Source organism: Bos taurus, chromosome 21, assembly GCF_002263795.3.
Source record: "Bos taurus isolate L1 Dominette 01449 registration number 42190680 breed Hereford chromosome 21, ARS-UCD2.0, whole genome shotgun sequence".
NCBI classification, from domain to species: Eukaryota; Metazoa; Chordata; class Mammalia; order Artiodactyla; family Bovidae; genus Bos; species Bos taurus.
The window spans coordinates 22,292,565-22,319,715 of record NC_037348.1 but is presented as its reverse complement, the minus strand read 5'-3'; the positions used below and the strand labels follow the sequence as shown (position 1 = coordinate 22,319,715).

The 27,151-nt window shown below is 50.8% G+C and overlaps 2 protein-coding genes and 1 long non-coding RNA gene across 10 annotated transcripts; 2 read left to right on the top strand and 1 right to left on the bottom strand.

Moving 5' to 3' along the window:
- Positions 1-306: 306 nt before the first annotated feature.
- On the top strand, positions 307-3,631 carry NMB (neuromedin B). 4 transcript variants are annotated; one of them, XM_059878981.1, is made up of 4 exons: positions 307-530; positions 1,162-1,334; positions 3,127-3,240; positions 3,375-3,631. In XM_059878981.1, exons 1-3 carry the CDS (start codon positions 374-376, stop codon positions 3,211-3,213), a joined length of 417 nt encoding a protein of 138 aa, XP_059734964.1. In that variant the 5' UTR covers positions 307-373; the 3' UTR covers positions 3,214-3,240; positions 3,375-3,631.
- A 1,020-nt stretch (positions 3,632-4,651) lies between these two features.
- On the top strand, positions 4,652-19,154 carry WDR73 (WD repeat domain 73). 2 transcript variants are annotated; one of them, NM_001434784.1, is made up of 8 exons: positions 4,652-4,701; positions 5,447-5,514; positions 5,823-5,911; positions 7,882-7,970; positions 8,583-8,647; positions 14,416-14,580; positions 14,893-15,252; positions 16,389-19,154. In NM_001434784.1, the coding sequence occupies exons 1-8, from the start codon at positions 4,661-4,663 to the stop codon at positions 16,622-16,624; spliced, it is 1,113 nt and encodes a 370-aa protein (NP_001421713.1). In that variant the 5' UTR covers positions 4,652-4,660; the 3' UTR covers positions 16,625-19,154.
- LOC132343342 (uncharacterized) lies at positions 15,247-26,814 on the bottom strand. 4 transcript variants are annotated; one of them, XR_009492116.1, is made up of 4 exons: positions 25,536-26,814; positions 23,175-23,679; positions 21,875-21,962; positions 15,247-15,865 (listed from the first exon to the last, which is right to left on the bottom strand). It is a non-coding gene; the product is annotated as an uncharacterized lncRNA (long non-coding RNA). The 4 variants fall into 4 exon arrangements; XR_009492114.1 differs by lacking the exon at positions 15,247-15,865 and adding an exon at positions 18,392-21,703; XR_009492115.1 differs by lacking the exon at positions 15,247-15,865 and adding an exon at positions 18,392-20,678.
- Between the last annotated feature and the right edge of the window lie 337 nt (positions 26,815-27,151).

Below are 27,151 nucleotides of genomic sequence, written 5' to 3'. Positions count from 1 at the left end.
CCCCCTTTTCTACCTTGAAGCCGTTCTTCGCCCGAAAGCTGTTGGGAGTGGCGAGGAGGGCCAGGGGAGCCGGCTTTGCCCCCATCCTCAGCGTCAAGCTGGTGGGCTTGGGCCCGGACACCCTGAGGAAGCCATGCCCACGTCGGGGCAGGAGGGCGGGCGTGGGGGCAGTGGAGGGGGTCCCCGACCCTGGCCCCAGCAGACTTGAGAGTCCGAGAGGGCGGGGCCGGGGCGGCAGCGAGCGCGCCGGGGGCGGGCTCCTCGGGGCGGGCTCCGCCCCCAGCGGCGCGGGTTTAAAAGGAGGGAAGGCACCCGCCGGGGACTGGAGCCACCGCCGAGTGCACCTGAACTGAGGCGTCGCCCGTGCCCAGCCATGACCCTGCGAGCGGTGGGTGTTCGGCTGCTCGGTGGCCTCCTGCTCTTCGCTCTGCTCGCGGCTGGCGCCGCCCCGCTCGGCTGGGATCTTCCGGAGTCCCGCAGCCGGGCCAGCAAGATCCGAGTGCACCCGCGGGGCAACCTCTGGGCCACCGGTGAGTCTTCGGGGTTCCGGCAAGCGCTCCCCGCCCCTCCCACCTTCCTTCTCTGGCCTCTCCTCAACATGGACACTAGTGTCCAGGCTAGTGGGGACCCTGGAACTCATCTAGTAAGATGGGGGAACTTGAGACCCAGACCCAGTGACTTGGTTTAAATCATTCACTCAGCCGGTTTAAAGCAGAGCTGAGGCTGGATCCTAGAGCTACCTGCCAGTCTGTTCCTCTTCCCTTAGACAAGACTGCACTGAATCTTCCGACCTCTAGTGTGTCTTCTCTCTGCACCTCCACCTTCCAGACTCCTATTGTCCTCACTTCTTTCTCTGCTGTTTCCCGTCCCTCTTCTGAGCAGACCTCACAACTGACAGAGTTTCTTCCTGGCCCTTGGGGCCTCCCACCGCCCCTTCCAGCTATACCATCCCGTCCACCCACCTCTACCTGCTCCGGAAAAGCTGAGGTGCAGGCCTTGCCACCACTGGGGGTTCTTTGTGGTTTCTGGTGACGAGGAGGAGAAAGGCTGTGTGTGTGTCTTCCTGCCAGGAGAACTGAGAAGCGGGAGAGATGGGGACTTGCCCACTGGGATAGCATCCTTGCTCCCTGGCTTCCCTGTGCCTTGGCACTTCCTTTCTAGGTCACTTCATGGGCAAGAAGAGCCTGGAGCCCCCCAGCCCATCCCTACTGGGGACAGCTCCCCACACCTCCCTGAGGGACCAGACACCACAGCTGAGTCATCATCTGCTCAGGGTCCTCCTGCAAAAGCAAGCTCTGGGCATGAGCCTCAGTGTCCCAGCACCTCACACCCAGGTGAGCCAGGAGAACTCAGCCAGGGCTCCCCCTGGATCCCGCATTGGGCTTAGGGTGTGAGTGCCCAGCCAGGGTAGGAGAGGCCCAGGAAAGCTAGGGATTCTAGGCTCTCCCTGTGATCCAGAGCTCAAAGTGGGAGGATTCCAAAGAAAGGGAGCTGACCTCAGCAAACCCCAAGGGACAAAAAAAGTAGGGGAAGACGTTCCTCCTCACCCACTGCCCAGTCTAAAGGCTCAGCCTGGGCTTAGCCAGCTTCTTCCAGCAGGGCCTTCCCACACCCCCTCACCCTCTGGTCTATGCAGACTTGCCCCACCCCTGCTGTCCACCTTTGCTGTGCCCTGTATGTGCTTTTTGGGACCCTGGGGCCCACAGAAAGGATGAAAAGAGTGAGTCCGCAGCCAGGACCAAGTCTGGACCTTGTTCACTTTGACCAGTGCTCTTCCCAGTTTCTTGTGTGCCTCAGTGACCACTGGCAGGGTTTCCCAACCCCAGCACTCCTGCTCTTCTGGGCGGGACAGTCCTACATTGTGGGGGCTGTTCTGTGCATTGTAGGAAGTTTAGCAGCCTCCCTTGTCTTTATCCACTGGAGTAGCCTCCCTCTCCACCCACAGTTATGACAACCAACAATGCTCCCCGACACTGCCAGAGGTCCCCTGCTGAGGGGTCATGGGAGGGAGCCAAAATTACCCTTGGTTGTAAACCACTGACCTATGGGGTTTGGTGGGGAGGGAGCTTCCAGCTGGCACTAGTGGTAAAGAACCTGCCTGCCAATGCTGGAGATGTAAGAGATGCAGGTTCGAAGGTCCCCTGGAGGAGGGCATGGCAACCCACTCCAGTGTTCTTGCCTGGAGAATCCCATGGACAGAGGAGCCTGGCGGGGTCCATGGGGTCCCAGAGAGTCGGATACAACTGACTTGATTGAGCACGCACACACATAGGGTTCAAGGCCCCAGAGCTGGAGCCAAGCCAGCCTTCGTCTCCAGCTGGCAGAGGGGCAGCTCACCCATTCTCTGCTCCTGGCACCTCCCCATCCCACACCCCTTCCCTGGTACTTTGTTGCTCTGTGAAAAAGGCAGTAAGGTATAGTAGAATGTGGACTCTGGTGACAGCATGCTGGGCTCATAATCCAGCTACTTGGTAGCTGTGGGACCTTAGATATTCATTTAGCCTCTCTAAGCCTCATCTTCCTCAACCCTAAAGTGGGAATAATAGTGTCCCTCTTCCCTTAAATGAGACCATTTATGTCACATGCTGAGCGTGATGCCTAATGCATAGAAAACATTTAGTAAACAGAAGCTGTTACCAGTCTGTGAGCTCCCTGGCACCGCCGGTGGCTGACTTAACCGTGTGTCTCCCACTGTACCTAGCATATAGTGTGTACATTTTGAAAGAAGGGAGGGACATTCCCTAGAGAAAGTTCATCCCCAGCCCCAGTCAACCGTGACTCTCCTGATGCACAGAACCACCACCCTGATACTCCTTTGGCAGTCCAGTGGTTGAGACTCCTTGCTTCCCCTGCATGGGACATGAGTTTGATCCCTGACTGGGAAGCTAAGACCTCACATGCTGCACAGCCCCTAAAGACCTCAGGTGTAAGGGCTAGGTACTCAGGCTGGCTGGGTCTGAAGGAAGACGATGGCCCCTCTGGGTCCACTGATCTTGAAGGCCTGAAACATGAAGACCAACTCGAGAATCTCAGAGGAAGCAGTACCTAGCCCTGGGGGGTGGGACTTCAGAAGTGAGGTCTAGGGCAGAGCTGGAGGTTGGGGAGTCAGAACACTGTCTGGCCCAGGGTCAGGCCTGGTGCTTGGACTTTATTTCTAGGATCTCCATTGACTGTCATGACCACTCTGTGAGGTTGAGAAAACCACTGCCCTGACCCCTCCCAGGCCCTTCAGGGAGAAAGGTACTGGGTGGGGTGGGAAGGCTGCCCCTGCCGACCTCTGTGGGTGCCCCTGCACTTAGGAATGGCAGGATGCCCCTATCATTTGTCCCACCCCCGCCCGGGCCAATTCCTCTGTGTGTTCCCCTTCAGCACAGGAGGCTGCTGGTGCAAACGCTGCAGAAGTGATGCTATTAATCAGGAAGACATGACGACATGGCTGAAATTGTGCCCACCCAGGGAAGGTGCTGTATGGGACCCATCTGGATGTAAATCATGGGCTTACATCTCTGTCACTCCATTACTGTGATTTCTGGTTGGGCTGTCAGGAATATTGCCAGTGCAGATGCAGATGATGTCCCTGCCGTATTTCTCGCTTCCCTGTTGAAGTTGTGAATAAAACCCTGCTCTTTAAGTAGACTGTCTGGTCCTCTCCTTCTACCTGTGCTGGAGGGGATGGGAGGGAAAGGAGACTGGAAGATCCAGTGTTCACTGAGATGGGGCTGGCCGCAAAGAGCCCAGAACACTCCGTGGCACCAGCCTGGAACTGATTCTGGGCGTCTGCTCATCCACTCATTCGCAACAGGTACTCACTCAGTGCCTGCTGGGATGCCAGGTACTCTGCCAGCCGCTTTTCTCCTCTCGCCGCTGCCACCTACTGGCAGAGGCAAGTCTCTCCTGTTTCCCACCTGTAAAAGGGAACTGCCTACACGACACGGGAAGGCTTTGCTTACCTGATTTTATCTACTCGCCAAGGTTTGAGGGGAGTGCCCAGCGCTTACAAAGGAGAGAGCTGAGCTGGGATCCAGACCCCAGTGTCCCCTTACTCTCTTCTCTGGCCTCGTGGGACTGACTGTTAGCAAATAAACATACAGGACACTCTGTTATAGTTGAATCTCAGATAAACAATGAATAATATTTTTGTATAAAAAGATATCCTAAATATTGCGTGGACATAACTTTTTTTTTTTTTGGCTACACTATGGCACGCGGGATCTTAGATCCCAGACCAGGGATCAAACCCTTGCCCCTGCATTGGGAGCACGAAGTCAACCACTGCACGGCCAAGAAGTCCTTGCATGGACATACTTAAAAAACTACTCGCTGTTTTACATAATATTCGAATTTAACAGGGCGTATTTTATCGGGCCTTTTCCTCTGATCTGCAAATACGCGTTCATAAAACCAGCGTGTATTTGCTCCCTCAGGCCCCGTCTGGAACTGACATCCTGGGAATCCCTGACTTTACGTCATTTTTCCAAGAGAGTTTATCCGGAGAACCCCAGACCGAGCCTGGCAAAGGAACGGCAGGTCTGCGCCTGCGTTAGGGCATCTCTGGGCCCGCCCCCCGGTCAAAGCGGGCCGCGCCCACTCCTCGCGAGAAGGCCGCGCCTGCCCAGGAAAACTCAGAGGCGGAAATAGGATACCGGAAGCTACTGTTGCCATGGAGCCCGCGGAGGACTGGCTGGTGGAGTCCTTGCGCTTGTAAATCGTGTGGGCTTGGGACGTGGAATCTGGGCCAGGGAACTGGCCTGGGGGCCGACGGGCTCGGGGTGGAGCATGCGGGGAATCCTGGTGTGGGGCGGGACCTATACGGAGGACTTCGTCTGGGCCTCGGCTCCCGCTTCTGGGAAATGGCACCTTTCTGTGTGTGCAAATTGTGTGAAGTAGTGGTTGGAGCCGTGCTTGTGGGGATAATAATAGCATAGTTTTTGTTATATAGTGTTAGTTGCTCAGTTGTGTCCAACTCTGTACGACCCCATGGACTGTAGCCGGCCAGCTCCTCTGTCCATGGGCTTATCCAGGCAAGAATACTGGAGTGGGTTGCCATTTCCTTCTCTAGGGGATCTTCCCAACCCAGGGATCCAACCCAGGTCTCCTGCATTGTAGTCAGATTCTTTACCACCTGAGCCACCAGGGAAGCACGCGACCATTTATTTTGCACCAGCCTCTGAGTTAAACCTTAAAGATTGTCTCGATTCCGCACACCAACCTTGTGAATTCAGGGTACTCTGGGAGTTCCATTTTACGCATGAGGACGATGCTCAGGGAAATTGTGACTGGCCTGGTTCCAGTCACACAGAGGGTAAAATATGTAACAAGGTTTGATCCCAGTTCTCCTTGATTCCAAAACTTGGGCCCCCAACCACCGAACCATGCTAACATCTCATCTTGAACAGTCGTAAAAGTGCCATGCATCAATATGTGACATCGTGTCTCTGTCATTCAGGTACCAAGATTTCCATGCATTCGACCTCTCGGGAGCCACTCGAGTGCTTGAATGGATTGGTGACAAAGGTGAGATGCCCTTCATGACCCTGAAGGAGATGGAATCCCACTCCTGAAGCTGGGACTCAAGGAGCTCAGCATAGAGGGACCCAACCATTTCTGAGAGCTTGAGGGCCTCTTGGTCACTTGCAGCAATTTCTTGTTCTATCAGCATTATATTTCTATCTAGCTCTCTTCCAATACCCCAATACGAGGCTGCATACCAGTGGCAAAGGGGTTTAGTTTTGCTTTGGGAGATATGGCAGAGTGTCTAGACCCAGCCATGGTTCGCAATCTTTCTAGCAGTTTGTCCCAGCATATTCTGCTTCTTTTTCCAGGAATCCTGGTTGCTGGCTATGACAGCCTGAAAAAAAATGAGATTCTTCATCTCATACTGCCTCTCAGACTTTCTGTAAAAGAAAACCAGGTAACTTGAAATATATGTGCTGAATGTATGTGTCTGCTTCTACTCATTTATTAAACCTTTATGGAGCTCCTATTGTCTACTAAATATTTTCCCGGGTACTAGAGAGAGATAAGGCGATGGCATCCCACTCCAGTACTCTTGCCTGGAAAATCCCACGGACGGAGGAGCCTGGTAGGCTGCAGTCCATGGGGTCGAGAAGAGTCAGACACGACTGAGCGACTTCCCTTTCACTTTTCACTTTCATGCATTGGAGAAGGAAATGGCAACCCACTCCAGTGTTCTTGCCTGGAGAATCCCAGGGACGGGGGAGCCTGGTGGGCTGCCGTCTATGGGGTTGCACAGAGTCGGACATGACTGAAGTGACTTAGCAAGAGAGAGAGAAACTGTAAGCACTGGGCCTGCCCTATAGTCTAATAAAGACAGACAGATATGCAGAGAGGTAAGTGCTACAGAAAGTCCTGTGATTTACAGAGGGCTCCTAGAGCAAGAAGTCAATTATACTTTATCAAAAATAGATTTAGGGGGAATTCCCTGGTGGTCCAGTTACAACTCTGTGCTTCCATTGCAGGGGGCCTGGGTTCAAACCCTCGTGGGGGTAACTAAGATCCTGTAGATGTGAAAAAAAAGAAACAGATTTAGGGAGCTATTAGAGTATGGAGGGTGGTTAAAACCTTAGAATAATTAAGATCATCTCAGATGAATGTGTAGTGTATAGAGTTAGAAGAGATGATGGTTAAAGACAGAACCTCAGGGAGGGCATTTGAAGAATGGATGGAGGAAGATGGACCCACAAGGAATACTGAGAATGAATAGTGTTCAAAGTAGAAGGCATCTCAGAAACGGCCAGCGATCCAGAAGCCAGGAGAAAAGAATGTGTGATGAAAAAAGTTGATGGTTGCCTAATGTCACTATGAAATCATTCAGACTCATCAGCTAGATCAGTTCAGCTTTTGCTGCCCTCGAGTAAATTTCTTCCTAGTGCTCTTGTTCTCCCTCATCTCCACCCCTCAGGAGCCAGGACCACACCAAAATCAAGCCTTGATAAGAGACCTGATTTACCTCTCACCTCACCCCTGAATTTTCCTCTTTTCTCTCTTTTTTAAAAAAATATTTGTTTATTTGGCCACGTTGGGTCTTAGTTGTGGCACTTGGGATCTTTGTTGCCTTACGTGGAAATCTTGTAGCATGTGGGATCTTAGTTCCCTGACCGGGGATTGAACCCATGTCCCCTGCATTTCAAGTCAGATTCTTAACCACTGGACCACCAGGCAAGTCCCTCCTCTTTTCTCTTGTGGCCACCTCCTTTTCCCCTGCTTCTGGTTCCTCACATGGAGATAGTAGTCCAGCAGCTAAGAGCATGGACTTTGGTTAGACAGACTTGGGTTCAAATGTGTAACATAACCCTTGTGTGACCTTAGAAACATTGCTTAAGCTCCCTGTACCCTAGCTCTGTCATTTTAGAATAGGGATAATTATAGTGTCCACGTCACAGGGTGGTTCTAAGAATTCAACGTGATAAAGCTCTAAATAAGGTGGCTGGCACAGTGAATACTGGATGATTGACAGTTGTATTTTTACTGCTGGAGGAACCCATCTAACTTCTGGTGGGAGGTGTCAGGAGGAACGGGGCTGTGTTTGTCTGCTGATACATTCCAGTTATTTCTCTGATACGCTGTTAAACCTCTGTGACTCCCCTAAGCAGGCTTGGAATATAATGCTTTCACTATGGAGAAAGGTTAGAAGAAAGGCCTTGGGTGTGCAGGAAAGAAAGCCATCTCTGTAGGCAGTTGAGACCAACATTTATTATACAAGTAACAGTGGCCAGAGGCCCTCCTCAAGAAGCATCGTTACCACCTGAGCGGCTTCCAGGGTTTCCTGCCAGGCTGGGATATGGCTCCTCACCTGGAGCTCCTCTGAAACACTCCTTTGGAGAGCAGCCCTCTCTGATCGGCCACCTCTTTGTATTTTAGGGCTTATTCCCTGAAAGAGATTTCAAGGTACAGCATGGAGGATTTTCAGATAGGTCTGTCTGTGATCTGAAGCACGTGCCAGACACCAGGTAAGGTCAGCTCTGTCTGTAACCTAGGTCTTCCGTTCCAGATAGAGTGGCTGCAAATGGCAGGGTGATCCTGCCTCTTTATCACCACCCCTCCCCCTCCGCCCTCAGCACAGGGGCACATGGACAGGCTGTGCGCACACACAGATCTGGAATACAGAGACACTAGCGCTCAGTGGGGTCTTGGTCCCTCACAAACCATCTGACTACTGTAACCCACAGATCAGTAGTGTTGCTCCAGGGCATAAAGCAGAAGGGATGCTGTTAGTTTCTCAGAGAGCCGATGGTGGGTGGTTGGGGCTCACAGCTCGGTTGGCAGAGGCCGAAAGCCCGTGGGTGAGGGTTCGGTGTTCGGGCTTCCTGCTGGGTCCTCTTGGACACATCATGCCAAGCGGCAGCCAGGGCTCAGTCCCACGGCTGTCGCTGGAGGGGATCAAGCCTACCCCTCATCTGCTAAATGAGGGTGACTGGTCTTGATGACCCTCCTTGCTGTAAGCTCTCCCAATCTGGGGAGTGTGGGATCCCACGCTGAGTGCGCTGGAGAGGGAGAGGCTGGGGGGTATGTGGGTGAGCTCCCCACTGTCTGCACTGAGGTTCCCTGTCCATCCTAAATAGGTTGTTGGTGACCAGTGGCCCTCCCGGGAGTTACCTGCAGGTGTGGCAGCTCGCAGAGGACAGTGGTGAGTGACTGAATTGGTGGGGGATGAGGTTGTAGGAAAGCCTGTTTCTCCCACACCCCCTATCCCTAATCTGAGCCGGTTAAGAAGTAGACTCAGAGCCGACTGGGAATTAAATGGAGAATCTATAGGCACTTCCCTGGTGATCTAAGATTCCGTGCTTCCACCACAGGGGACACAGGTTCGATCCCTGGTCAAGGAGCTAAGATCCTGCATGCCTTGTGGCCCCCAAAATTTATTTTTAAAATGCAGTATCTGCTTTAACACAGCAGAGATGAATTAGCAGCCAGAGCAGTGCACACAAGCCGCTCATGGAGCTTCCTGTAGCTTGCTTCAGGAATGGAGCTCGCCAACCCAGTCAGAGGCAGGGCGCCTGGTGAGCGGCGGGCCTCTCCCACGGGAAGGGGCTCCATGAGGGCAGGGAGGTCGCCTCTCTCTCCAGCCATGCTGCTCTCAGGGAAAGGAAACAGTGAGCAAGAGGCCGCGCCGACCTACGGCAGACAGAAAGGCGCGGGAAGCATTTGCACTGTTCCTCTGGGAGTGGAGGGGCTCCCTTGGCGCATCCGCTCCTGCGGCGGGTTTGCGGTTCCCGTCAGGCAGGCACCAGCCCCTTCCATCCCTCCTTGGGTGGGAGCATTGTGGGCCAGCGTGGACTCGGGCCCAGAGGCACAGGCAGCCTCCCTGGGAACTGCCCCTTGGCTCCTGTGGTCTCTGCCTGCGGTTCCCACACTGCCTCTCTTGGGTGCTTCCCAGAAACCGGCTGTTTGCTCCTCCCCCAGCTCCACTGCTGCAGGAAGGCAGTTCTGGTCCTCATTTGGGTTTTGAGGTCACTGACCCTGTGGGCTTTCCTTTGTTGTTTCTTCCTTGTCAGTTATCTGATGCTGTAGCTTCCAGGTGTCTGAATATACTTATTTATAATTACAATTATTTTTTCATAATGTTATTGAAATTCACCCATTTTAAGTATACAATTCAGTGAAATTTTTTTTAATAGTAAATTTAACAAGTTGTGCAACTACCACTATAAGTCGGTTTTAGAACATTTTTATGTCCTCAGTAAGATCTGTCATGCCAGTTACTAGTAATCCCCTTGCCCACACCCTGCTATCTGTCTCTGTGACAGATTTGCCTTTTCTGCATGTTTCGTATCGGTGGACTCATACAGCATGTGGTCTCTTGTGGCTTCTCTCACTGAGCATAATCATAGTCCTTTTGTGGTCTGCCATGTCATACAGTGTCGTAACATGTATCAGCAGTCTGTTCCTTTTTAAGGCTGAACACTGTTCCTTCGTATGGATGTACCACATTTGTCTATCTGTTCACCAGTTGCTGGATCTGATTTCTGGCTATTAGGAATAATGCTTTTAAGATCATTCATGTACAAGTGTGTGGACCACGTTTTCCTATGTCTTGGATAGATATTAGGAATGAAATTGCTGGATCATGTGGTGAATTTATGTTGGGTTTTTCAGGGAACTCCCAAACTCTTCCAGAATGGCTTCATCATGTACATTCCCACCAGCAGTGTATGAGGGTTCCTGTTTCTCCATGTCCTGCACCAACATTTGCTATTATTTGTCTTTTTTTATTAAAGCCATCGTAATGGATGTGAAATTATATATCACGTGGCTTTGTCTGCAGTTTCTTGATAACTAGTAGTGTTGAGTGTCTTTTTAATGTGCTTACTAGCCATTCATGTATCTTCTATGGTAAAATACCTATTCAGATCTCAATGAGGGTGTTTTGTTATCCACTCCCTGCCAGCAGGCTGAGGTAATATGCTGTCACAGGCCCTTTGATATTCTCATTCCATTGTGCATTTTAATAGATACTTGTTCAGATTAATCAACAATCTGTAAGATGTAACAGTAATATTAGTGAGTATATATTATATTCCAGTCACTGTACTGATCACTTTCCATGTGTGAACTCATTAAATTCTCATGAGTCTGAGAACAAACTGTCCAGAGAGGCTCACTTGTTCCAAGTGAGCTACCGTCACAAAGATGGTAACAGAACCAAGACTTAATTCTAGTCTGATTTCAGAGTCTGCTTATAATCATGCCTGGTGGCAACTATTAATTGTTGTTTAGTGGCTCAGTCGTGACTGACCCTTTGTGACCCAACGGACGGTAGCCCACCAGGCTCCTCTGTCCATGGGATTCTCCAGGCAAGAATACTGGAGGGGGCTGCCATTTCCTTCTCCAGGGGATCTCTCTGACCCAGGGATCAAAGCCATATTTCCCGCATTGGCAGGTGGATTCTTTACCACTGAGCCACCAGGGAAACCTGCCCATTTTTTTTGGTTGGATATTTTGTCTTTTTTGAGTTATGAGAGTTCTTTGTACATTCTGGCTACAAGTTGTTTATCAGATGTATGTTTTGCTAATATTTTCTCCTTGTCTTTCATTTTCTTAATAGGGTCCTCTGAAGCATAAAATTTTAAATTTTAATGAGGTCCATTTTATTATTTCTCTTAAGGGTGGTGCTTCTAGTATCATAACTATCTTACCCATAGATTTCCCCCATGTTTTTTTCCCAAAAAGTTTTATTGCTTTAGCTCCAACATTTAAATCTCTTAGAGTTAACTTTGGTGTGTGGTATGACTGAAGAGTTTAAGCTCATCTCTCTGCCTGTGAATGTCAGGTTTTCCCAGCACTATGGGTCAAGAAGCCTGACCTTTCTCCACTGATCTGCTTTGGTGCGTTTGTTGAAAATCAGTCGACCGTGAATGTAAGGATTTATTTCTGGACCCTCCATTCTGTTCCCGTGATCACTGTGTCTGTCCTTACACCAGTAACTGATAGTTGTTTTTTATGTTTCTGTAAAACTAGGCAGTGTGGGGCAGCGGTGGTTTAAAACTGGGGTGGGGGGCACCTTTGGAGCTGCCTCCTGTCCTGACACTGCCTAGGGTACCGGGTGCCACAGAGAACCTGCAGCCCCAGGCCCCGGGGAGCTTGGCCCAAGGAGACATGCCCTGACACTCTCATATGCCAGTAGGAAATCAGATAATTATCTTCCCCTGGATATTAGTGCAGAATATTCCATATCTGGGCAAGTCTGGCCAGCTGTTTTTGTAGATACCTAAAAGTGTGTTTTCCAAGGTCCAGGTTTTGACCCACAGCTTTGGTGTCTCAGAAACCTGATTTTGTGGCACACCCAGAGCAAATCTAATCTGTTGGTAGGGCTGGATGTAGTGACCAGACTTGGAGAACCGCTGTATAAACCAGAATGCCCTTTTACTAGTTTATAATGAAAAAACAAGTATCCCCAAAGGTGAAGTATTCCAGATCCTTATTCTTTTCCTATAGAAGACCTAACCTAATCTCAGGCTGTGTGGTAAACATAAGCATAGCAAGAAGAACCAGCTCAGAGGCTTCCAAATGGCATGGCTATAAGCTGTCTGTGAAAGTGAACTCGCTCAATCATGTCTGACTTTGCACTCCCCCCATTCATGGGATTTTCCAGGCAAGAATACTGGAGAGGGTTGCCATTTCCTTCTCCAAGGGATCTTCCTGACCCAGGGATCAAACCCAGGTCTCCCACATTGTAGGCAGACGTGTTACTGTCTGAGCCACCAGGGAAGCCCAAGTTCTCCCAGGCAGAGAGTATAGACCTTCCTTGTGAAGGCGTGGCTCCCCAGGCCTAGGTGCTGTCCAGGCCTCTGGAGGTAGGGTCTGTGGCTTCTCTCAGCTCTGGGGCTGAGGAATCTGCTGAGGATGTCTTTAGATGAAGACATGTCTAACAGTGTCAGCCACCTGTCTCCCGAGGCCTCCACTGAAGTTAGAACCTTCAGTCTGAGTGGCTCTTCCCACCCCTCCCCCCAGAGGCTGCCCTGATTTCTGTGCCTTGGTGGCTCAACAGCGCCCTCTCATGGCCACCACTTTCCTTTCACCCCGGTAATATATTTGCTCAGTATCTCAGGTCTGGAGCCATTCTGACTCCTGAAGGAGGTTGCTTACAGCTGCTGTGACCTGGCCTACTGGTTTAATCTTCAGACACAACCTTCTTGCTTTCTTCTTTTCAAATAATATTTATTTATTTATTTTGGCTGCATTGGGTCTTAGTTGTGGCATGCGGGATCTGTGTTGCAGTGCCTGGGCTCAGTATTTCGGTGCATGGGTTTAGTTGTCCTGCAGCAAGTGAGCTCTTAGTTCCCTGCCCAGGGATTGAACCCACATCCCCTGCATTAGAAGGCAAAGTCTTAACCACTGGACTCCCAGGGAAGTCCCCACTTTCTTTTATTGCCCAGTTCTTAGAGGTGCCTCACAGCATCTTTTGCTTTGACTTCATAGTAATTTTTCCTTTCAGTTGATTTGGTGAGGGTGGTGTGCTTTCATAGAGGGGGTATTTTTCCCCTGAGAGAGGGGAGAAGGAGGAGGAACCTGCATTTCTTTCCTGTTGCTAACTGTGGAGTGACTGTCCAGTCAGCAGCTCCAAAGCTTTTGTCTTCCATTGCATCTTTGAAATCGGCCTTTGATGGCTTTCCTTCAGCTGCCTCCTTCCCTGCCGTCAGGACAGATCCCACCTGAGAACGCCTGGCCCTGAGGAGGTCCTGGGGGATCCCTGCCAGGGTCCCTGGAGTCTGTGGAAGGGGAAGAGGGAGCCATCTAAGTGAGGCCCTGGATCGTCAGGCGGGCTGGGCTGTTTGAATCTCGGCCTCACTGGCGCCCCTAGAGACATGCTGGGCCTGAGGCTCAGCTGTGGTGTCTGCTTCGAGCCCCCCCCACCTCCACCCACCCCCCCGCAGTCCCTGGGGCAGCGCAGTTATGTTCCGCAGGTCTGTACCAAGGCACCGAGAGCCTGTGGCTTAGGGAACAGGGCTTGGGGCCTCTGCAGGCAGCCAGGCCCAGCCACGCCCTCTGTGACCCGTGTGTGTGTGTGTGTGTGTGTGTGTGTGTGTGTGGGCCCGGCCATGCCCTCTGTGACCCGTCTGTGTGTGTGTGTGTGTGACAACTGTCACAAGGCAACAGCTGTCACGTGCTCGCTTGATCATCCGTGGTGGTGTTTTTTCTCTCATCCATCCCTTCTTCATCTAGAGTGTAAAAATACAGATCTCCATTTTCTTCAGAGAACCTGGAAACCAAACAGTGAGCCCTCTCTAGGAGCAAGAAAATAGAAAATGGAAAATGGGTGTCTCCCTTTAAGTAACAATAGCGTGTACAGCACACTGCTTGTTCTGAACTGTTATACATGGAGATGGCAGAGGATGGGAACCTGCCTGCTGTCCAAGCAGGCTGAGGCGAACAAAGCTAAAGTCTGATTTAGCCCGAGGTCAAGTGTGTCGATGTTCAGTGTAAAAAAGACGTGGACTTTCTTGCCCTGTTTACATTTGAAGACATCTGTGTTGTAACGTTCACCTGTTAGGCTTCAGTAAACAGCGTGAGGTCACGGGACATGTCTTTGAAGAAATCATGTTACTTCATGAACTCTTCCTGTTATAAACGACAGTGCCGGTGTGTTCTTTTCTCTTCCTTTATTTGTTCTCCACAAAACTATAAAAAGCCAGAACTGCTTGGCGGATTTGGATGTGGCTGTTGTCATTCATTATCTCCAGTTTACAAATAGTTTGTAAGACAAATCACAGAGAAATGGCAGTGCTCCTGACAGTTCCAGAAATGGAAACACAGCACGCAGTTATTGCGTCTCCACATCTTCCCTCGCCAACAGTGAGCTCCTTTTCTCCCCCGACCTTCTGCCTGGCCCTTACCATGTAATGTTGCAGACCTGCCTTAACATTCTGGACTTGAGCCTCTCCCACTTCCCGCCAGATGTCATCAGAGCTGTTAGCACCATTGACGTACACGAGCGCGAGGAGCCTCTTTGGCCCAGGGTGGCCATTTTCCCATCGGTGGCACCCGGCGTCCTCCACGGCACGAGGCTCAGCAGCCTGAAGGTGGTGGATCTGCACTCACAGAAGACCATGTACACCTCAGGTACCACAGGCCTTTCCAGCTCCTCTGCCCCCCAGCCCTGCTCAGCCACACTGGAATCCAGATTCAGCCCTGTGTGCCCACTACTGGGGAAGCGAGGTGAAGGAGAGACAAGGCCTGGCCACAGGGGCTCCTGTTCTGGGTGTGGGGAGGTGGTCCTCAGAGCAGCACCCAGCCAGCTGGGTGCATCTGCGAGATGAGGGGCACCAGAGACATGGCTCGCTCTGCCTGCGGCTGGTGGGGAACTTACCCGTCAGCCGCACCCACCAGCCCCATCTGATTGCAGCAGCTTTTCTCACAAGCCCCGTTCTCCAGGTGTCAGTGACGACGATGTGCTAAGTAGCCTGCAGGTCCTGGACACGGACACCTTCGCCTTCTGCTGCTCCTCAGGCCGCCTGGGGCTGGTTGACACCCGCCAGAGGTGGGCCCCGTCAGAGAACCTCAGCCCCGGCCCTGGGTCCACTGGAAGGCAGTGGTGTGCAGAAGCTGGCGGCCGGGGCCCTGGGCCCAGCATTGCCCGCCTTGGCTCAGACGGGCAGCTCTGTCTTCTCGACCCCCGGGATCTCTGCCAGCCCGTGAGCTCAGTCCAGTGCCCTGTGTCCATGCCCAGCCCTGAGCCAGAGCTGCTGCGAGTGACTTGGGCCCCTGGCCTGGACAACTGCTTGGCCATTTCAGGTACTGCTGAGAGGACTTTGTCTCTTCGTCTCTCTCCCAGGGGATTCTCAGGTGCTTGGGAGGGAGCCCACAGCCCCATAATAAATGTGGCCCCAGAAGGTACAGTTGTCACAGAAAAGCTCCTAGTTCTCCAGGTTCGTGAGGGATGGCCCTTCCTCATCCTGGCTACCAAACTTCATACGTGGGTAGTGGGCCTTTCCTTTTCCAGCAGGAATTCGGTTCTGAGGTTGGTCCAGAAGCCCGCAGGTGGTACAGCACCAGAACAGCCATGGGCTGAACCAGGGAGAGGTGACAGGATCTCGGGTGCCTCTCAGGCTACTCACTTTTAGAATTACAGCAAGCCAGCAAGGTCAGCAGACTCTTGGGTCTGTTCTGGCAGCATCTAGCTGAATGAGGGTGTGCAATGAGGTATCTTAAAGCCCACGGAAGAATCCTCTGAGCAGGGAGAGGCTGACAGTAGTTGAGAGAGCGGGAGAGGCTCATTGATAACAATCGGCTCCAGAAAGAGCAGGAGACATGAGCCAGGCTGGGGTAATTCTCTGTAGGCGTCTCTGGGGTATTTCTCTCTCTCTAGGTGTCTCTGTTTCCCCCATCAGGTAGGAGACAAGGCCATCTGCTGGGAGGGACCCACATGTGGAGGGTTTAGAATTGGGGGTTAGCAGAAAAGGTTTGAAAAGTCTCTTTACCCTCAGTTTCTTGGGGAAAATAATAGCACCTATTTCATGGGAACTTCCCTGGTGGTCCAGTGGCTAAAATTCCTTGCTCCCAATGTAGGGGGCCTGTGTTCGATCCCTGGTCAGGGAACTGGATCCCACATGCTACAAATAAATATATAAACTTAAAAAAACAAAATACTACCTACTTCATATAGTCGTGAGGGGTAAAAGAGAGAGAATTCAGAGTTAGCCTCGGGCCTGGCACACGATGGACAGACCACACATGCTCATGAGCATGTGCTCTGTGACGCCATCAGCCTGTTGACATGGCTGAAGTCGCGTGTCACGAGCCCTTCGGTTGGTCTTTAAGTACCTCATTAGTGTCAGATTCCTCACCCTCCAGCCTGTTTGGTTCCACAGAGCAAATTATAAAAACAGTTTCAGAGATAGCGTCAACACTCTTCTCTTGTTTTTCCTCAGGGTTCGATGGGACAGTCCAGGTCTATGACGTCACGTCTTGGGCTGGAGTGGGGCGCCAAGTAGAACCTCTCTTCACTCACAGAGGTCACATCTTCCTAGACGACAGTGGGATGGACCCTGCCCCGCTGGTCACCACCCACACCTGGCACCCCTACAAACCAAGGACTGTGTTATCGGCAGCCAGTGATGCCTCTCTGCATGTGTGGGACTGGGTGGACCCCTGTGCCTCTCGCTGACACCAGTGTCTTTCAGCCCAGGCCCTGGGAAGCTGCTGCGGAGCAAGGAGACGGATTCAGGCGACCACAGACAGCCCTGCTACCAGCTCAGTGGCTGAGAGCAAGTTAACCAGCCTGTCAGCCCACCCCAGGTTCTTTATTTGTAAAATGAGGCTGGTAATAACTACCTGGCAGGGCTGTTGGGAAAGTTAGAAGTAACATATTTTAAAATAACTGCTAGAAAAAATAAAATAACTGCTAGGATGCATGGCACAATAAATATTTGGTAACCGCTCTTAGCTCTGGAAGCCCCATTTCTCCCGAGTGCAGAATGGCAGTGTTTTACCCTGTCCGTGTTCACAATATAGAGAATCTGAAGAACAGGTTTTGTGAATTCTTCTACAGAACTAAAATGTATTGTGGTGTTGTATTAGCTGCTCAGTTGTGTCTGTCTCTCTGTGACCCCATGGACTGTAGCCTCCAGGCTCCTCTGCCCATAGGATTCTTGAGACAAGAATACTGGAGTGGAGTGCCATTCCCTCCTCCAGAGCATCTTCCCTGACGCAGGGATTTAACCTGGGTTGCCTGCATTGCAGGCAGATTCTTTACTGTCTGAGCCATCGGGGAATAGTGGCAAATAAACATAAAAAATGTCAACCCCAGTAGCAATGAAGGAAATAGCAATTTAAAAGAAGATTAAAAAAAAATATTACAAGGGAACAAAATAACATAAGACTTTGTATTTCAATATAAATGCCATTCTTTCACCTAATGCGGTCATCAGACCCCTGCATGTATGTTCAGTTCAGTCACTCAGCTATGTCCGACTCTTTGTGACCCTATGGACTGCAGCACACCAGGCTTCCCTGTCCATCACCAATTCCCGGAACTACTCATACTCATGTCCATCGAATTGTGGATGTATGTGGTAAAATCAAGAACTGGGCAGCCAGGATTACGCACCCAGAGAGGGCTGCTGCATTTGTGACTTACACTCGAAAGTTGAGGACCTGGTTTTTCTGAATTGATGAAAAAACCCTTGAGGAAAGTTCTCCACAAAAGAATGTACTGTTTTCTCAAAGTTTTACTCAGTAGTTGAATTTCTGGGACATTCAGGTATATTGATCCTAACCTTTCCTTGATGCAAAACTTTACTTGTGTGTGTGTATAGAAAGTTAGGTTCTCAGTAATTGTAAAAAGGCTTTCCCCTCCATCAGTGATTTTCAAATCTTAACATGCATCAGAATCACCTGGTTAAGACACAGACTGCTGGGCTCTGTTCCCAGAGTTTCTGATCAGTAGGAGTGTTAGCCAGGCTTCCCAGGTGGTGCTAGTGGTAAAGAACCTGCCTGGCAATGCAGGAGACATGGGTTCGATCCCTGGGTCGGGAAACTCCCCCAGAGGAGGGCATGGCAACCCGCTCCAGTATTCTTGCCTGGAGAATCCCATGGACAGAGGAGCCTGTTGGGCTACACTCCATGGGGTCACAAAGAATTAGACACGACTGAGCGACTTAGCCCTCTGGCACTCAGGAGTGTTAGCCGGGGTGTAGTCAGAGAAGCAGACCAGTACTTGTGGGAGCTGGGCCCACAGTCTCTGTAAGGTTGCTGTCTTTCCATTTATCCGCTGCTGGAGCCTGGGGCCCACAGGGCAGATGCCGGGGGCCACCACGGGAGATCCCACTCATGACAAAGGTCATGCGGAGAAGACCTGACAGGCAAAGGCGGATCAGGACTCGAGGGATTCCCTGGACCTGCTCGAGCATCTACCCTGAAAACAAAATCTGTCTACTGTTTATTATATTATGCCTTTCACCAACTCTTCTGACATTAACAGGGGGCTATCCCCAACCACCTTTCTCTGAAGAAAATCAACTTAGGGCTCTAGTTAATAAGTCTCCTGGGCTTGAAAGGAGCATTTTTACTTTAACCCCTCTGTTACTATTTTAGCTTGCTTGACAGGTTTATCCATCCTCTTGCAACTGACACACATGATTGTTCACAACACCCCAAGCATAAACTTCGAGCGATAAAAAAAAGCTTTATTAGAATAATACTATATTGTTGAGCCAATGTTTGCTACTGAGTTTCCTTGTCCTTTACCCAATGGTGCGCCTGGGAGTGCATTAGCTAGTATAGTTGGTATGCAAGAAAACAAGCAGTAGCCTTGGCATTAGCAATATAAGACCCTTGAGTTAGTAAGTTCTTTCTTTGTTGTAACCCACTGCACCTCTGCTCCATAAGAATGTAGCTGTGTTTCCTGAGGAGGACTGCAGATTGGGAAGATAAAGGGAAAGCAGGTTTTCTGGTTGACCAACCTTTATCAAGAAAGAGTTACAAAATGTTAACAGGCCACAGGGCCAGAAGATGCTGTACATAAGACCCTTGTTTATGAAAAGCTATGCAGAAAATGTCCTGGTTTCAATAAAGGTAAAACAGATGTAATGTTGAGCTGACTCTGCATGACTTTGTGTCTTTCACTTATGGAAATGTGTAACTCGGGGTATAAAAGCTCCCTTTGAAAATAAAGCTGCAGACCCGGCTTCATCAGAGCTTGGACTCCCCGTGTCATTCTTTCTCTCTCTCTTTCTCTTTTTTCGGGCTGATTCCTCGGAGCACAGAGGCTCTCTGAGTTCACTTTTTTTTGCCCAGGCTTCTAAGACCCAATCGAGGAGGCGCTCTGCGTCTCCACTCCAGAGAGAAGGCGCTCTGCGTCTTCACTCCATCGAGAGGTCGCCTGTGGCCTCCGTGAACAGAGCAAGTCCTGTGTCAGGGGCTTTATTGGCTTTCTCTGTAAACCAAGGAATATCAGCCTCTTTTTCTCTCCTTTACTTTCTCTCTCACCGACGCTGTCCATCCTGAGGGTATCCCTGGATCCTGCTGGGGCTGGACCCCGGTAGGCAGACAAGATGGGGAGGGTAAGGACCAGCTGGAACCTGTCAGTTCTTGATGCAGGTCACCTTCTGGAGAAGCGGGTACAGTCTAGCACTGAGCTAACACGCCCCTGGCCCAGGGTTGGGAGAAGCTTAAGGAGGATCTTGGGAAGATGGCATCGCTGAAGGTAGCTAACCAGCCACATGCGTGAGTCACACTGCTGCACCTGCCCCATCTCCTGAGCGTGGAGCCAGGATGGCTGCGGCTTCCCTTCTACCCACCACTTCTCACTCAGAAAAATCTTCAGTGGCCTACTCTACCTGGAAACACAGGGGGTGAACTCGGGCATGTAGTTCTGCCCAGACAAGTCACCACATTAAAAAGTCAACTTGGGCTTCCCTGGTGGTCCAGTGGTTAAGAATCCTTCTTTTAATGACACTGGTTCGATCCCTGGTCCAGGAAGATTCCACATGCCACAGGGCAGTGAGTTTGCGCTCTGCAACAAGAGAAGCCACTGCAATGAGATGCCTGCACACCGCTACTGGAGAGTAGCCTTCATCCAGCAGTGAAGACCCAGCATAGCCAAAAAGAAAAAGGAACCTCCAGTTTGAGGGTGGGCTTGAGAATTTGCAGTTCATTTAAGCTCCCAGGTGATGCTCAGGGTGCACATCTGTGGACCCGGCTGAGGAGCACCGCCCTCCACGCATGCCCAGCGGTACTTCTGTACAGGACCCAATCCAGTTCAACCACGGGCGTCAGGAGAGGAGCCTCAGCAGTGTGGGGTATCCCAGGCAGAGGGAACAGCACAGAAAAGACAGAAGTGGGAGAAGCTGCAGCCCCAGCCTGGGGAGCAAAGGAAGTTGGAAATACAACTGGGAACGTGGGCTGCAGCTGATCCGCAGTGGTCCCACGTGCTGTGCCGAGTTGAGCAGGGAGTCCCCCAAGGGTTCAGGTGCCGTGGGATGAGTGGGTGAGGGCCTCCTCCAGGCAGGAAGAGCCGGGGCATGTGATCCGATGCTCACACCTGGGGCAGCACATCTTTACGGTTCATTTGTTGTCCTGGGTTCATTTTGGTGTAACCAGTCAATAAGTGGGTCAGATTTTCTCTGCCCAGTGTCACTTCTTAGACTTGGGCAAAATGGATGCCATGAGTTAAGCCAGACACAAAAGGAGAGATACAAGATTCCACTTACATGGGGAGCCTAAAACAGACCAATTCGTAGACACAGAAAATAGAATGGTGACCGCCGGGGGTGGGGCGGGGGGAGGCGGGAATGGGGAGTTACTGTTTAATGGGCAGAATTTCAGACTGGGATGATAAAGTTTTGGAGTTGGATAGTGGTGATGGTTGCACTTAATGCTCCTGAATTGTACACTTACAAATGGTTAAAGTGGTAGATACTATGTTATGTATATGTGTCCGTGCATGCTAAGTTGCTTCAGTTGTGTCTGACTCTCTTTCAACCTTATGGACTGTAGCCCACCAGGCTTCTCTGTCCATGGGATTCTCCAGGCAAGAATACTGGAGTGGGTTGCCATGCCCTTCTCTAGGGGATCTTCCAGACCCAGAGATCGAACCTGTGTCTCTTAAGTCTCCTGCACTGGCGGGCAGTTTCTTTACCACTAGCGCCAGATGTTAAAGAAATACCATGAGGGCAAGATCTAGATACAGAAAGAAGGAAGTGACTATTACTTTTAAGACAAACTATCAATCTTAGTGTCAAGGAAAACAGTGCCTTTCATACCTCAGCTGTGGCTTGCCTTAAACAAGGAAGGAGATTTGGGTAATATTTTGCAGGCTGATGACATTTTTAAATACTTATTTTTATTTATTTATTTGGCTATGCCAGATCATAGTTGCAGCATGCTAACTCTTAGTTGCGGCTGGTGGGATCTAGTTCTCTGACCACGGATTGAACACGGGCTCCTTGCATTGGGAACACAGAGACTTAGCCACTGGACCACCAGGGAAGTCCCTATTCTTCAGTTTTGACAGCACATGGGAATCATCTGAATTGGTCTGGGGACATGTACCTGTTTTGCGAATTAGTCCACAATAGTTTAACCCTACCTTGTGCCTTCCCTACCAACCAGGCCTAAAATTGGTAACCACACCTTACCTACTGGGACCAATGATGTCTCACTCATGTAAGGAACAGTGTCACAGGCTTTACTGTGGAGTTTTATAAAACCTGCCAACCAAGGTGCTTCTTCTCTTTGGAGGTGCCTGTTGAGGATCCCACAGATTCCTGTGCTCAGCTTCAGTTTATATGCCACACCCTCCCAGGGAAAGCAGCTGTACCCTTTTATCCCACTTCCCGTACTGTAATCAGGGTGGGGGTTCACACCCACCCAGAAGGGTCCCTTCTCCCTCCCTCCCTCCACTGCTGCTGCTTACCGCTCACTCTTGTGGGAGGCTCCCAGTTCTACTTCGGGGCTACGATTCATTTGGTCTTCTGGTCTGGCTGTGACATCATCACCATGACCTGGAACAGATACATGGATTCTATGCTTGCTTCAGATGGATGTTTAGGGAACCCAGTACTGATCTTGAGGATTCCTTCTCTGAATCCCTGTTCAAGCACTGGAGAAGGTAAAAATTCTGTAGGCACTAAAAATCATCCTAAGACATAAAGAAGCAAAGAGACAGGAGGGCTTCCCTGATGGTCTAGTGGTTAAGAATTCATGTCAATGAAGGGGACACGGGTTTGATCCCTGGTCTGGGAGGATTCCATACGCCACATAGAAACTAAGCACATGTGCCAAAACTACCGAGCCCAAGAGCCGCAACTACTGAGCCCCTGTGCTCAGAGCCCATGCTCTGCAAAAAAAAGGAAGCCTGCACACAGCAACGAAGACCCAGTGCAAACAAAAATCAACGAATTTTTTTTTTAATCCTAAAGAAAAAAAAAGGCAGAGGGGGAGCTCAGTCTTATGTAGATCACTGCAGAGGCAGTAAGGAGGGTGGGTGTGGAAGACACAGGAGAGATAATATCTGGAACCCAGGCCCACTGCAGTCTGTCCACCCAGCTCTCCTGGGGCTGCTTCTGCTCACTTCTAGGCAAAACTGACAACATAGAGACAACAGCCTGCAGCAAAAAAGCCATTTTGCAACAGGACCCAAAAGTTCAATGAAGTTACTAAAGCCCAGTGAAGCCCTTTGCTTCAGGCTGGCTCCTGCTGAATGAGAGCTATTCTCCAAAGGGAAAATAGCTTGTGCATGCTCCTCCTGGATCAGAGAGGTGCTCACTCTATTTTAAGCAATTTTCTTATTTAACGGCAGGGACCAACACTCAAGAGTACCCAATATTGTGCATTCTCTGAAGAGTCAGTCTGAAAAATGGAAGGGACTTCCCCGGTGGTCCAGTGCTAAGACGCCATGCTCCCAATGCAGGAAGCCTGGGGTTTGATCCTTGGTTGGGGAACTAGATCCTACATGCCCCAACTAAGAGTCTGCATGCCGCAACTAAGACCCAGCACAGCCAAGTTAATTAATTAATTTAAAAATGTTTAAGGAAAAAGAAGAGTCAGTCTGAAAATGGAAGGGAAGCTGTAGCTACCAGTCCCAGGTATTGAGCAAATTCCACATTGATACCAAGATAAAAGTTTACACATCATCCATATACTGCTGGCAACCCAAGGTGGCTCTCTCACATTCCTCTACTTTAACTACTCAGAACTAAGTTCCCATGTCTCACCTGCAGCTGCTGTCTTCCAGGTTCTCTTTGCAAATCTTCCACCAGGGCCACTGCCTCCTGTCCACTCTGTGGATGCTTCTGTCTAACCCAGATCTGGATCTCCTGGGGAAGGACAGCCAGGAACGATTCTAGGACTAGTGACTCTAGGAACTGCTCTTTCGTTTATCTCTGGTCTCAATCACCGATGGCCAAGCTTCCAGAGTTGGATGAGGGACTCTCAGAGTCCTGCTGCTTCTCAATAGCAGAAATGCCAAAAGCACTGGCAGGAGGTCTCTGGTCCAGGGACATTCCCTAGAAGGAAAATTTCCTGCTCCCTGTGGGAATCTTCTTCCAGCTTCATTATTTGAAGTCCTTCTTGTACTTGAGTGTGGATTTGTTTGTCCACAGCTACAGCCATTGTTCAGATCAGAGAGAAACCCTGCAGCTGTGCTCTGAACTTCAAACCTCTTCCTTCACTTCCCTGAGAAGCCACATTCAGATAGGAATTGAAGTAGAACTTGAAATTCTAGAGCCAGAGACATACATTACAGAGTGAACTCAAGTGAAAACCACAAGTATCAGGAAGCATTTAACAGGAGGCTTCCTGTGTGCTGTTTTGGATCTGTCAGGAATTCTCTGTTCCTTATTAATTCCTGAATATTCAGGAATTAAGAGGAGAGACAAGCCTCTCCCGGGACTGAGGAATCCAGGCATTTCCTTCGTTAGTTTTTCTATACAGTGATAAGTACCCTCTTCCTTTTTATGAACCATATGGTAAAAGTGGTTATTTACAACTCTCTCTTTCATATGGATGACCTCACGTTTTCTTGATAACTTGTAAGTTGTGACTTTATCTCTGCTGAAAATAGCTATCTTGTAAGACAGTATAAATACCTACACAATGTTGAATAAAACACCTTTGCTCCATCAGAGCTCTGGTCCCCGGGTCTTTCTCTTTCTTTCTCTCTCAGGCTATTTCTTTGGAGTGCAGAGGCCCTCGGAGTTCACTTTCCTGCCGGGGCTTCTAAGACCCTCTCGAGAAGGCGCTCTGCGCCTTCACCCCACTGAGAGGGTGCCTGAGGCCTCCGTGAACAGAGCAAGCCCCGTGCCAGAGGCTTTACTGGCTTTCTGCGTAAACCAAGGAATATCAGCCTCTTTCTCTCCTTTACTTTCTTATCGTCGACTCCGGACCACCAGGTTCCGGTCCATTAAAGGACCTCAACACACAAGGTTAGCCCAGTAAGACTGAGGTGATGAAAACAGTCTTCCTGTTCCTCCCCACACCCACACCCTGCCTGTGCCATGTCCTGATGCCCTGTGGAGTCTGGCCCTCGGTCACTGGCTTCCCCTCTGGGGAGGCAGGTCCAGAAGTTTGACAGGAGGGGTCAAAGGCTGGTGATCTGGCTGGAAAGTAGGGGAATGTGAAGCTGTTTTGCATACCAATTTACTTTACACCAAGAAAATGCCAGTTATCCACACTGAAGAATGAGGATGGGCGGATGGAGAAAATAGGAACGAAAAACTGCCCACCCTCCCAAGCCACTGGTCTTCAAAGTGTTGCCAAGTACGTGCGGTCTGAGAGCCAGACGGGCACCCAAGGTGGCAGCACCTTGGAGAGCAGCGCCTGACTGGAGCCCGCTCTAAGCTTCGGAGGTTCGGAGGTTCGATGGTTCCAGCCCTCAGCTGTCCTTCCCACCGGCTGGGTTCTCAGATTGGAGGGGGGTGGGGCGCTCTGGGGATTCCTTAGTTCCGGCATCATAACTCTCCCAAACAAGGAGAACTACCCTGGTTATTAAGGTTACAAGGTGTGAGAGCAAGGATAATGTGATCACAGACTCAAAGGATGTTACCGTTGGAAGGAAAGCTGAGATACTCAGGTTTCCACTCCCTCAAAGCTCCCAGTCGGGCTCAGAGACCCCAGGACCTTGCCGGAGGACACAAAGTTGGCCAGAGATGGGCAGTCCGGGGACGGCGGACGGGGTGTCTGACCCGCAAGAGCGGGACTTTCACCGGAAGGCTACTCTGCTCCGCGGGCGACTTTCTCTGGAAGCTCTATGGGGTAAACGCAGGCCCTGCGGACGGAGCTGCCTCGTCGGCTACGGAACTACAGTCGTCCCCGCCGGGCCTGGTGGACAGCGAGAAGGAGGGCGCCGCCAACATGAGGGTCGCATCCTCCCCCGCGGTCCGGACCGAACGGTCGGACCCCGGGTCTTCGCCTGGTCACGCCCAGCCCGTGTGGAGAGCCCAGACCTGAGGTGAGAACCGCTCCCGTCCCCCGAGGCCCTGTGACCACCACCGGGGGCCTGACTCCGCGGCAACTTCTCTGTGGCCACACACAGTCCCTACACGACACTCCCACCCCGAGAAAGGACCGCAACATACCACATTCGGACAGCGACTAAACGCCGGAAGCGGAAATGCAAGCTTCTGACGGACTCGGGCTGGCTGAACTACATTTCCCATAGGCCTCCGCCAGCGTCTGCCGACTGACAGCAGCATTAACCAATAATCTTTCGGAGTGGCTTGGGCGCCGTTTACCGATGCGAATCATCGATGACGGGTGGGACTTTCCTACAAGGAGATTCGGGGTTGCTGAGCCACAGCTGTAGTCCACGGAAGTTGGGAGGTTGCATCCCTGCGTCGCTTCTCCCACCCCCGTGGGAATCTGGGGAGGTGGCGGCTTCTTGCCTTACTCCGCCTGGAGGCGTTACTGAAACAGAGGGACCTTGGCAAAGCATTTCCCTTACAGCTGAAAGCGGGTGTTTATCCCTATTTAATCCTATTATACAGGTGAATAAACCCTGGCAGCTTGGACCCAGTTCTCAGGGTGGCGCTGAGACCCCAATTCAGATGTTTTGCCATTTAAACAAAGTGCTTTTCTGGCTGCCCACTGTAGTAATGCTTCACCACTATCCTCCCCTTTGCCCCCCTCTCCCCATGGTCCTCATTTCCCCAGTGCACAGTCCTGGGTGATTCAAGATGACTATCATTGAGCTTATTCGTTTAACAGTCCATTGTGGAGCATATACTTTGGGCCAAGAAAAACAGTTCCTCCTCTTGAGTGCAAACTGGCAGAGGGTGCACTTTATAAAGTGGAATGGTGAACAACCCAAGGAGCTCCAAAGCAGTAAGATTAAGTGCTAAATGGAGTAGCTTTCAAAGTAAATGACTGGAAAGGAAGTACTAGAGAGCAGCTGGGAGAACCCAGGAGGAAAAAAGGTGCACCCTCAAGGAAGAGGGTGGGGAAACTATACCTTTGCTGTTTCTGGCTGCTCCGCATGGCATGTGGGATCTTAGTTCCCTGACCAGGGATTGAACTGGTGCCCTCCGCACTGGAAGCATAAAGTCTTAACCACTGAGCCACGAGGGAAGTCCCTCTCAGAATATTTTATCTAATTTGGTTCTGACAACAAATTTTGTGTAGTAGGTCTCACTCCCTATTTAACACATGCTGTTGCTACTGCTAAGTCGCTCCAGTCATGTCTGACTCTGTGTGACCCCAGAGATGACAGCGCACCAGGCTCCCCCGTCTCTGGGATTCTCCAGGCAAGAACACTGGAGTGGGTTGCCATTTCCTTCTCCAATGCATGAAAGTGAAAAGTGAAAGTGAAGTCGCTCAGTCGTGTCTGACTCTTAGCCACCCCATGGACCGCAGCCTACCAGGCTCCTCCGTCCATGGGATTTTCCAGGCAAGAGTACTGGAGTGGGGTGCCATTGCCTTCTCCAATTGGGTCTTAAAATTCAGTGGAAGGTGGGTGAAGATATTATTTCCCCCCAGGAGGGGCAGCCTGTGGTGGGGTATAGGACAAGAGGGGCTCTATCTGTAGAGTCCTAAATCCAGCTGCAAGTCTGGATCATGGAGATTTCTTCTAGCCCCTTGGTTCTTAGGAACAAGAGTTCCAAGAGGGCTAATGTGGAAAACTCAGCCCAGCACTTTCAGGGTGCACACACACCTAGCTTTCCAACCAGCCCAGCCTAGAAGTTCCACAGAGCTGCCT